The sequence below is a fragment of the Notolepis coatsorum genome, assembly GCF_963971535.1.
Source record: "Notolepis coatsorum genome assembly, chromosome: 2".
NCBI lineage: Eukaryota > Metazoa > Chordata > Actinopteri > Aulopiformes > Paralepididae > Notolepis > Notolepis coatsorum.
In genome coordinates this window covers 129,134,345-129,146,641 of record NC_140166.1, presented here as the reverse complement: position 1 = coordinate 129,146,641, position 12,297 = coordinate 129,134,345, and the positions used below count along the sequence as shown (strand labels likewise).

The 12,297-nt window shown below is 47.7% G+C and overlaps 1 protein-coding gene across 1 annotated transcript in view; it reads right to left on the bottom strand.

Annotated features, from left to right (window-relative positions):
• kcnn4 (potassium intermediate/small conductance calcium-activated channel, subfamily N, member 4) overlaps positions 1-12,297 on the bottom strand; it is a 98,546-nt gene that overhangs the window by 53,680 nt on the left and 32,569 nt on the right. The window contains 2 exon segments of the mRNA XM_084308690.1: positions 5,730-6,073; positions 6,075-6,233. Coding sequence (XP_084164816.1) covers positions 5,730-6,073; positions 6,075-6,233 — 503 coding nt within the window.

Sequence of the window (12,297 nt, the reverse complement as noted above, 5' to 3'; positions counted from 1 at the left end):
AAGTTGCAGATATAAAACAGTGATAAATAAATCAAATAAACTAGCGCCCCCTTTGAGCATCTCAACCAATAGGGTAAATTTGCAGTGCCGCCGCCCCGGGGCCTGTACTGTGCGTCAGGGCCTGTACTGTGCGTCGGGGCCTGTACTGTGCGTCGGGGCCTGTACTGTGCGTCGGGGCCTGTACTGTGAGTCGGGGGCCTGTACTGTGCGTCGGGGGCCTGTACTGTGTGTCGGGGCCTGTACTGTGCGTCGGGGCCTGTACTGTGCGTCGGGGCCTGTACTGTGTGTTGGGGCCTGTACTGTGCGTCAGGGCCTGTACTGTGCGTCGGGCCTGTACTGTGCGTCAGGGCCTGTACTGTGCGTCGGGGCCTGTACTGTGCGTCAGGGCCTGTACTGTGTGTCGGGCCTGTACTGTGTGTTGGGGCCTGTACTGTGCGTCAGGGCCTGTACTGTGCGTCGGGGCCTGTACTGTGCGTCAGGGCCTGTACTGTGCGTCGGGGCCTGTACTGTGCGTCGGGGCCTGTACTGTGCGTCAGGGCCTGTACTGTGCGTCGGGGCCTGTACTGTGCGTCGGGGCCTGTACTGTGCGTCAGGGCCTGTACTGTGTGTCGGGCCTGTACTGTGCGTCAGGGCCTGTACTGTGCGGTGCACTACTGCACATGCGAGAAACAAAGTAACATATAATATAGGACACTAGAAACATAAAGTAACATACGGAAAATAGGACCTAATGTCCAAAATAGCTAAATAGGTACTTACATTTTCACTGAAAGACATCTTTGGTTATTTTTCAACGAAGAATAATGAATGCTTAAAAGTAATATTTTTTTTGTATCTACTTTTTCTCCTCCTATTTTTCTGTATTTTTCTCCCATCCCAATTTAGTCGTTATGCCAATTCTCCCCTCCCCTTCCTGGTCGTTGCACGCATTTGCCCCCTACTTGCCGGTCTAGGGAGCCCTGTAGTCTATCAGATGCTTCCTCCGATACATAGGAGACAGCCAGCAGCCTCTTTTCACCTGACAGCGCGGACTCTCATTGGTGAAGTGTAACGTGTGGGAGGATCACCCTACCTTCACTAGTTCCTTCCCTTGCTGTGCAGGCGCCCTGACCGACCTGTAGGAGTCGCTGTTTACAATTATCAGGATACCACCCACCGGCTTCCCACCCGCTGACACTGCCAATTGTGTCAGTATGACGGCCGGCCAAGCCGGAGGCACCGCTGACAGCCGGATTCGATACCAGTGTCTCTGCGGTGGTAGACAGACCCTTAGTCCGCTGCGCTACCCGGCCGCCCTACTTAAAGTTATTCTATATAGGTTAATTAAACCAGAGCTAGAAAGAGCTAGAAAAAAAAGCTGACTCTTATACTCTCACCTGCCTCCAATGTAGTTTTTTTCTAGCTCTTTCTAGCTCTGGTTTAATTAACCTGTATAGTATTACTTTAAGCATTCATTATTCTTTGTTGAAAAAGAACCAAAGATGTCTTTCAGTGAAAATGTAAGTACCAATTTCGCTATTTTGGACATTAGGTCCTATTTTATGTTTCTAGTGTCCTATATTATATGTTACTTTGTTTCTCGCATGCGCAGTAGTGCACCGCACAGTACAGGCCCGATGCACAGTACAGGCCCCGGGCTGCGGCACTGCAGATTTACAGTACCCTACGCATCTCAACGGCGAACTCTGAGTGCCCCCTGGGGGGTGGTACCACCCCCGTTGAGAAACCCTATTTTAAACTGTGGTGGACTTCATTTAACAAGAGTGCTACTAATACGTCTGGACCATAAAATCAGATGAGGTAATCTTTCTGGAAAATCACCCTGGGTACTGCCTAGTGTCTAGTGTGAGGCAGCCCCAGAGTCTCGACATTAGTGGAGGAATCCTTTTGGTTGCCCCAATCGATGGCTTAGTTCACACCTAAGTGAAAGGCCAAGGGCTACAGCCTCTTCTTAAGTGTCTCCTAGCTGGCCTGAGGAGAGCACTCCTCTTCTGCAGTGTCTCCTAGCTGGCCTGAGGAGAGCACTCCTCTTCTGCAGTGTCTCCTAGCTGGCCTGAGGAGAGCACTCCTCTTATTCAGTGTCTCCTAGCTGGCCAGAGGAGAGCACTCCTCTTCTTCAGTGTCTCCTAGCTGGCCAGAGGAGAGCACTCCTCTTCTGCAGTGTCTCCTAGCTGGCCTGAGGAGAGCACTCCTCTTCTGCAGTGTCTCCTAGCTGGCCTGAGGAGAGCACTCCTCTTCTGCAGTGTCTCCTAGCTGGCCAGAGGAGAGCACTCCTCTTATTCAGTGTCTCCTAGCTGGCCTGAGGAGAGCACTCCTCTTCTGCAGTGTCTCCTAGCTGGCCATGAGGAGAGCACTCCTCTTATTCAGTGTCTCCTAGCTGGCCAGAGGAGAGCACTCCTCTTATTCAGTGTCTCCTAGCTGGCCAGAGGAGAGCACTCCTCTTCTTCAGTGTCTCCTAGCTGGCCAGGGGAGATCACTCCTCTTCTTCAGTGTCTCCTAGCTGGCCAGAGGAGAGCACTTCTCTTCTTCAGTGTCTCCTAGCTGGCCAGGGGAGATCACTCCTCTTCCTCAGTGTCTCCTAGCTGGCCATGAGGAGAGCACTCCTCTTCCTCAGTGTCTCCTAGCTGGCCAGAGGAGAGCACTCCTCTTCTTCAGTGTCTCCTAGCTGGCCAGAGGAGAGCACTCCTCTTATTCAGTGTCTTCTAGCTGGCCAGAGGAGAGCACTCCTCTTCTTCAGTGTCTCCTAGCTGGCCAGAGGAGAGCGCTCCTCTTCCTCAGTGTCTCCTAGCTGGCCAGAGGAGAGCACTCCTCTTCCTCAGTGTCTCCTAGCTGGCCAGAGGAGAGCACTCCTCTTATTCAGTGTCTTCTAGCTGGCCAGAGGAGAGCACTCCTCTTCCTCAGTGTCTCCTAGCTGGTCAGAGGAGAGCACTCCTCTTCTGCAGTGTCTCCTAGCTGGCCAGAGGAGAGCACTCCTCTTCTTCAGTGTCTTCTAGCTGGCCAGAGGAGAGCACTCCTCTTCCTCAGTGTCTCCTAGCTGGCCATGAGGAGAGCACTCCTCTTCTTCAGTGTCTTCTAGCTGGCCAGAGGAGAGCACTCCTCTTCCTCAGTGTCTTCTAGCTGGCCAGAGGAGAGCACTCCTCTTCTTAAGTGTCTCCTAGCTGGTCAGAGGAGAGCACTCCTCTCAGCCAAAGCTCTTTTAACCCACATGTACTTTGTTTGTATTAATTGTTTTGACTATTAGGGGGGGGGGGGGGGGGGGGATTATTGATGTTCACAAATTTTTATTTGAAATTTTTTCATAGGAAAAAAAACACCACAGCTTTAGTTACTACATGTGATTAGGATGATTTTCAAACTCAAATAATAGCTAGCTAAGCAAAGGGGGCGACAGTGGCTCGGGAGGTACTGTAAAGCAGTCGTCTGGTAAGCCGGAGGTTCCCGGTTTGATTCCCGCTCCTCCCGGGCAGCGTGTCGAAGTGTCCTTGAGCAAGACACTTAACCCCCTAACTGCTCCCGATGAGCAGGTCGGCACCTTTGCATGGTCGCCTCCGCCGTCGGTGTGTGAATGCGTGAGTGAATGGGTCAAATGTGAGGAACAAATTGTAAAGCGCTTTGGATAAAAGCTGCTACATAGACCCACACAAACATACCGTGTTCGAGCCAATCAGCAATACCAACTGAGTCACGTGGCTTAAGTTTACCCCTATACCTGCGCGCTGCTGCGCTAAAAAAGTACGACGGGGCTCTATGGAGAAACCATGACACACAAGTCTGGATGTAATTTTGCCAAATCAGTCACCTTTTACATATCTAACTTTGGCATGGATTGATTTGTTTAGATCGCTAGCATGGCTAACAAATGAAAAAATATATTGTAGTCTGCCCCGTTGTTCTGACCAGGATTACGTTCCTTTTGCCCCCGGCTGCAGGCTGTCCCCTGCCCTCCCTCAGGTCCCTGCACGACTCCAGGGCGCTGAAGAGGGCGAGGAAGATCATGGCCGACCCCTCCCACCCCGGTCACAGCCTCTTCACCCTGCTCCCCTCTGGGAGAAGGCTGAGGATCCCAAAGGCTGTGAAAGCTCGTCACAGACTGAGCTTCTTCCCCTCAGCCGCCAGGCTGATCAATGCCTCAGGCCCCCCCCCCCCCCCCCTCTCGGTACCCCCCCCCCCCCCTCCCCCTCCCCCCCCTCTGCCCCCAAGTGACACTGGCACAATGACACTGACTGCACTGCACTAGTCCGTACTGGATCCCGGCACTCTTCACTTTATATATATATATGTATTTATTGATTAATCCCCCACTGCACTGTTTCGTTTCTTTCTTGTCTGTGTTGGTGTTGTTTACTGTGAAAAAAGAAAGGAAATGCATACACTGTATTGCTGCAACAATTACAAATGGCTAAATAAAGGAATCTGAATCTGAATCTGAATCTGAATCTGAGTCTGACGGAAACAGCCAACAGGTCTATAAAAGCACCGTTAACGAGACGCGCGGCCGGCCCGCTCGTGTGCTCAGGACCCGCACAGGGACACGCTGCCAAGAACGGCAGATGTTACACCAGAGTCAACTATCACTTTAAGTGCTACTTGCATGTTTGTGTTCGCCTTCAATCGTGGAAAACCATTTATATGAAACTTACAGTAAATTATTGTTTTGCTTGTGCTTGTGGGTGACTGGTCAGACCATACCTATTTTAGCTATCGTGCCATATGTACGGACGAAATGCATGCGTAGGCTATACATGTACTGTATGTAAATATATACGTGTGTGTGTGTATGTATACTATATATGTATGTAGCTGATAGATAGATAGATAGATAGATAGATAGATAGATTGCTTGGTTTATTGATTGATTGATATATTCAATTATATTCATCTATTAATTAGATCATAATGGATTCAGTCAGAGCCTGTCTATTTGCTTTATCTAATTGCAGTGTTTGTTTTGTTTAGGTGTGTTATTTATTTATTTATGTTATTATTTTTGTGAATATATTGTGTATGTATATTTTTGTACATTATTGGACCCCAGGAGTAATAGCCGCTGCTATGCAAAAGCTAATGGGCATCTAAATAAAACAAATGAATGAATGAATGCATGAATGAATGGATGGATGGATGCATGGATGGATGAATGAATGAATGATGGATGGATGAAGGAATGAAGGATGAATGAATGAATGAAGGAATGAATGAATGAATGAATGAATGGATGGATGGATGGATGGATGAAGGAACGAATGGATGGATGGATGGATGGATGGATGGATGGATGAATGAATGCATGCATGGATGGATGGATGGATGAATGAATGAATGAATGCATGGATGTATGGATGAATGAATGCATGGATGGATGGATGGATGGATGAATGGTATGGCATGGGTGTCTGCTTCGGTGTCTATGTAGACCTCTTGTGTGTGTTTGTTTGGGGGGGGGGGGGATTTTATATTTTATCTTGATATAATATCAGTGTAATTTAGCTTCCTGGTGAATGCCACATGCACGCCCCCTGGAGGGTTTTTAGGCAATTCTCCTACACATCGCTTGTGGATTGTATTGTATTATATATGTAATTGTTTTTATATGTGTAAATAAACAAACAAATGAACGAATGTACGGTATGCGCACCCCCCCCCCCCCCCCCCCCCCCCCCCTCACCTCTCGCACAGCGTGAGCGTCCAGGCCGCGGTGCCCCCCCCCCCCCCCCCCCCCCCCCCCTCACCTCTCGCACAGCGTGAGCGTCCAGGCCGCGGTGACCCAGAAGAACAGGATGAAGGCCAGCAGCGTGCGCGCCGGGTACTTGTTCATCAGCACCTTGAGGACGAAGCGGAAGGTGAACTTGATGTTGTTGAGCGAGCCGATGCTGCGGTAGGACACGCTCAGCAGCACCTTGCTGTGCAGCAGGAGGGCCCGGTGCGCCAGGTAGAGACGCAGGAACATCAGCGCCGACAGGAGCAGCTCCGCGTCCAGCAGGGCGTCCCCGTGGCGGTACGAGACGCACAGTGGCCCCGCCGACACCGAGGAGGAGGAGCTGTTGTTGACCTCCGGCTCCGCCCCCCCCGCCCCCGCCCCCGCCCCTGGCCTCCTCGGGGACGGGCACGCCCACCTCCCAGTAGGCGCCCACGGGGTGGATGGCGCAGACCAGCAGCTCGGCGGAGATGCCCAGCAGCCGGTGGCTGGTCATGGCGATGCGCCAGTCCACCTGGTTGTGGTCGGTGATGAACAGCTGTGAGAGTGTTGTGGGGAAAAAATCACACGTTAACCCTTTCACTACCACACTAGCACACTGCCAAAGGGTTAACCCTTTCACAACCACACTACAGAAGGTTAACCCTTTCACTACCACACTACAGACGGTTACAGTCTGTAGTGTGGTGGTAGTGAAAGGGTTAACCTTATGTAGTGTGGTAGTGAAAGGGTTAAATGGTATATGGTGCATAGCTTTTATCCAAAGCGCTTTACAATTTTGTTCCTCACATTTTAACCCGTTCACTCACACATTCACACACCGACGGCGGAGGCGACCATGCGAGGTGCCGACCTGCTCATCGGGAGCAGTTAGGGAGTTAAGTGGAGGACACTTTGACACACCTCCGGATTACCAGATGATTGCTCTACCTCCTGAGCTACTGTCACCCTCTTACATTCCTTGTGCAATATATTTTAGTCATATTTCATATTCCTTTACTCCATTTACGATAAACCAGCTTACTGGCATAAATTCTCTAGAGTACAGACAGCATGTTTTGTCTGGAACGACCAACTCTCTCATAACAAAATATTAGGGTCCTGTTAGTCAGATGCAAGCTTATCAGTGTTCATCCCACACTGTTATTTTATGAGAACTGCCTGACTTTCTTTCTGTATGCAACACTATGATTTATTCGACTATAGGGCTGAAAGTATCCTTGGCCTCGTGGCTACACTTCGCAGATTGTCTTCCGCTCTCCGTATCGAACTGAGACTCTTTACACAGAATAAACTATCTTTTTTCCTGTCCATTGACTCGATCTCAATTTCTTTTATATTCACCGGACTTGGTGAAATAATTTTCCACAACAAGAGAGATTAGGAGAGCGATATGGAGTGAGAGAGAGCGAGGAGGTTGAATTATCGAGATACGATTTAATTTGGAATTTGTTTGCTTCGGATCGGAGTAGGTCTGAGGCGGCCAGAAGATGCAGAGTGTAGGGGTCTTGAGGGTGTGTAGTTGGAGACCATTGACCGGAGGTAGGCGGGAGCCGTTCCCTTCGTCGCACGATATGCCAGGTCGAGGGCCTTGAAGCGGATTCGTGCGGCAATGGGGAGCCAGTGCAGGTCCCTGAGAAGTGGGGTGACATGGGCTGACTTCGGTAGGTTTGAGATCAGGTGGGCCGCTGCGAGATTAGTGTAGAGGGAGAAGAGAAGGGGTCCAAGGACCGAGCCCTGGGGGACACCCGTCCGCAGGGGGCGGGTGGCAGACAGGGTCCCTCTCCATGACACTTGGTATAGCGGTCATTGAGGTATGATGTCAGCCATGTCAGCGCAGAGCTAGCCACTCCCATTCCTGCGAGGGACGCAAGGAGGATCTGATGGTTGACTACACAATGGCTGAACGGCTTAGGAGACAGGGATTTCTATCAGCCATCATTAGGTGGCCCTGATGTCAGAGACCTGATTGAGAATTTGGTCAGGAACGCAGAGGAACCCCCTACTCTTTGCGATAGACGCCCTGGGTTCTTTTAATGACCGAATTCAGTCGGGTCTTGGTTTTAGCATCTCATCCGAAGGACAGCACTTGCAGCTGTACGGTGTCCCCCTGCTGGACAACCACACCACCAGGTCCAGAGGACAGAGTGCTCCCTGCTGGACAACAACACCACCAGGTCCAGAGGACAGAGTGCTCCCTGCTGGACAACAACACCACCAGGTCCAGAGGACAGAGTGCCCCCTGCTGGACAACAACACCACCAGGTCCAGAGGACAGAGTGTCTCCCTGCTGAACAACAACACCACCAGGTCCAGAGGACAGAGTGTCTCCCTGCTGAACAACAACACCACCAGGTCCAGAGGACAGAGTGCTCCCTGCTGAACAACAACACCACCAGGTCCAGAGGACAGAGTGCTCCCTGCTGAACAACAACACCACCAGGTCCAGAGGACAGAGTGTCTCCCTGCTGAACAACAACACCACCAGGTCCAGAGGACAGAGTGTCTCCCTGCTGAACAACAACACCACCAGGTCCAGAGGACAGAGTCCTTTGGTAAGGGTTTAGGCAAATGTTATGACTTAACTCAGTGAGCAGGAAATGTACGAGGAGAGGGTGGGACGTGATTTGAGGCCAAGTCAAACACAGACCTCAGGGAAATCCAAGGATATGTAGGGATTAAAGGACAAGCCCACACCGAGTCACAAATCACTGATATAACAGATACAACGGATTGCTTTCATAAAGAAAATGTACTGAAAATTCCACAGAATGGAAGTTAAAACCCCCCAAAAGACTGGCTTATCGTCTGTCATTCCTTTCTCATATTCTCATATACTCATATTCTCATATACTCATATTCTCATATTCTCATACTGTTTCTTGTTTTGTTACACCTGATGAAGTACTATTCACAATTCACTTCACATTTCTTTCCTACTTTTTTCAAATGTTTGCCTAATTTCTTTTTTATTTTGCATTTTTTTAAGTTTGTATTTTTGTACCTCATTGTTTGCATTTTGTACTTCATTCTGTACTTTAGGTTGTACTTTAGTTTGTATATTGTACATTGTATATTTTGTATAGTGTTTGGACTTATTTTTAACTCTTTTTACTGTATGAAGCACATTATCAGGGGTCTCATACAGAACCAAGCATTTCACTGTAATGTACATGTACTTTATACGTGACAAATAAAACAAAACTTGAACTTGAGCTTTAATTGGAGAGTAACCTGACCCAACATATCTGTCTGAAGTGAAGTAAACATATACAAGTTAGGGGGGAAAAGGAAATCGTTGTGTTTAACTGGGTCATACAAACACTAAAAAGGTGTCGTTTTAAGCTAGCCTCCCTTCCACTGGTCCACCGACAGGAACGCTTCTTATCAAATGATTGATAACACAAATTGCACATATCCTGTGTTACTTAAGCTAGCCGCCCTCCCGCTAGTCCACCGACAAGAACGTTCCTTATCAAAAGGTTGATAACAGCTTGCACATATCCTGTGTTAAAGGTTCTGTACAATGAAAGTCGCGTTTTTCAATCTTCTTTTTTTGTTGTCGTTGTGAAAAGGATGACTAAAGCCCTTTTTTATGGCCCTGGATATCAACTACATCTTTGTTTCAGGAAAAGCCCAGGTATACGACGTGACGTCACTGAAATAGGCTACCCAGTATTGTGGGCATCTGACTAAATGAATGATCATTGCATTTATATAGCGCTTTTTTCTAGACACTCAACTCGCTTTTTTTTTTACAATGTAGGGTGGAAATTGCCTCCTTCACCACCACTGTACAGCACCCAACCTTGGGCTACGCAGGCTCAATAGGGAGGTGTAGTCTGACGTCACTTTAGTTTCCCACGCAGTCCACCCATAATAGGGATTTATCATTGGGAACATTTATTATCGGCTATTGTAATAATTCTGCCTCATGAACATTGGCAAGCTTTCCATTTTTGCCCTTCTATCACTAACATTATTGTTTAAGCAATTTTGGTTGAAATACAATTTGGCAATTTTTTTTTATGATTAATTGCGAATATTTTCATGTTGAGCTATAGATTGTGGATGAATACGCACAGAAAGGTACACCATGCAAATGTTCATGCTTTATTTGTTTAAACAAGACGATTTAGAAATGGGCAATGGGGAAATACGTTGCAATTTTGCTAGGTGGACCGGCCGGAAACAGCAATGACGTAACCACTACACCTCCCTATAGACCAGGAAGTAACCACTACACCTCCCTATAGACCAGGAAGTAACCACTACACCTCCCTATAGACCAGGAAGTAACCACTACACCTCCCTATAGACCAGGAAGTAACCACTACACCTCCCTATAGGGCCCAATCTCAAACAAGGGAAAATATATTTTTTGAGACAAAAAGATATTCGCATAAACTACTAGATTTTTTATAATTTACCGTACTTTTCGCACTATAAGCCGCACCTGACTATAAGCCGCAGCAGCTAAATTGAATGATGTGTACATATATAAGCCGCACTGGACTATAAGCCGCATGTGTTTTAATGTTTAATTACCATAATGTAAGGAGTGGAGCCTGCGGCTTAATTTGACTCAACACGGGAAACCTCACCCGGCCCGGACACGGAAAGGATTGACAGATTGATTCTGTGGTGGTGTTCTTATATTGAGCTTTAAGTTCCCACCTCTACAGAGAATGACTCCCACCTCTACAGAGAATGACTCCCATTGAGACACAATACTGTCGGACAAATAACAAGAATTAACTCATTTACAAGTTGTATTAAGTTTAGCAAATAACATTTCAATGCAGTAAAAAAAGCAACATTTCGATTTTCGGGTTTTGTCCACATATAAGCCGCACCGTTGCCGCAGGGTCGAAAAATGGGGGAAAAAGCCGCGGCTTATAGTCCGAAAAGTACGGTAACCACTATTAGAAAAACCGATGTCATCCCTAATAAATACAGTCCCACGCGAATCTAGATTGTGGAGAAAGAAAGGTGTTTATTGGATGATGCTTAGTAGCTGTCAATTACTTTGATTGACGACACTGGCCTTTGATATTCCCCCACCCTCCTCCTCAACATCAAGTACATGATTAGTCATCAAAGATAAATAAGATGGGAGGGAATATAAACTGTATGAGTTTTCCGAGGGTTATCTTTTCATGTTTCTCATTCAACACCTCTAAAAACCTTTGCTCCGTGTGACATTGCTTACATGGTGGCCCTGAAAACAGATAAGGCCTAACAAAAATAATGGTTGGTTTCCGGTTGCCGACCGACCCTGCCGATTTAGGTGCGACCCAATATATTTTATGAGTTTTTTTTTTTTATAGAATAAAGTTTAATAGAAATCTTAGTCAAACATTTAGTATTATGGATATTAAACATGCTGGCAGAGTACATGCATCCATGTTGTTGTGAACATTTTAATTAAATAAAGAAATTCCCTATCCATAGTCGCTGTGGGAAAGAATAAAATAAAAAAATAAAATAAAATAAATTCCCTACCTACCCATGGCCAAACTGACAACCAACAGGAAACCAACAATATTTTTTATTATGCCTAATAACCACCACCACCCAAAACCTTGCCCTCCTTATCTCGACTAAACACTCACAGACCCCCTCGTCTCTGTCACACAAGGACACGCTCAAAAACAACAGGCAGCCTAGTCAGCACAGTGTGCTAAACTGCATGCAATTTTGACTTGTTACAACATCTGCTGCTAGCTCACGGCTCTGTATAGCAGGCAGCAACATAGACTGCTGCTAGCTCACAGCTCTTTATAGCAGGCAGCAACATAGACTGCTGCTAGCTCACAGCCCTTTATAGCAGGCAGCAACATAGACTGCTGCTAGCTCACAGCTCTTTATAGCAGGCAGCAACATAGACTGCTGCTAGCTCACAGCTCTTTATAGCAGGCAGCAACATAGACTGCTGCTAGCTCACAGCTCTTTATAGCAGGCAGCAACATAGACTGCTGCTAGCTCACAGCTCTTTATAGCAGGCAGCAACATAGACTGCTGCTAGCTCACAGCTCTTTATAGCAGGCAGCAACATAGACTGCTGCTAGCTCACAGCTCTTTATAGCAGGCAGCAACATAGACTGCTGCTAGCTCACAGCTCTTTATAGCAGGCAGCAACATAGACTGCTGCTAGCTCACAGCTCTTTATAGCAGGCAGCAACACAGACTGCTGCTAGCTCACAGCTCTTTATAGCAGGCAGCAACATAGACTGCTGCTAGCTCACAGCTCTTTATAGCAGGCAGCAACATAGACTGCTGCTAGCTCACAGCTCTTTATAGCAGGCAGCAACATAGACTGCTGCTAACTCACAGCTCTTTATAGCAGGCAGCAACATAGACTGCTGCTAACTCACAGCTCTTTATAGCAGGCAGCAACATAGACTGCTGCTAGCTCACAGCTCTTTATAGCAGGCAGCAACATGCAGACTGCTGCTAGCTCACAGCTCTTTATAGCAGGCAGCAACATAGACTGCTGCTAGCTCACAGCTCTTTATAGCAGGCAGCAACATAGACTGCTGCTAGCTCACAGCTCTTTATAGCAGGCAGCAACATAGACTGCTGGGGATCATCCCTATGTT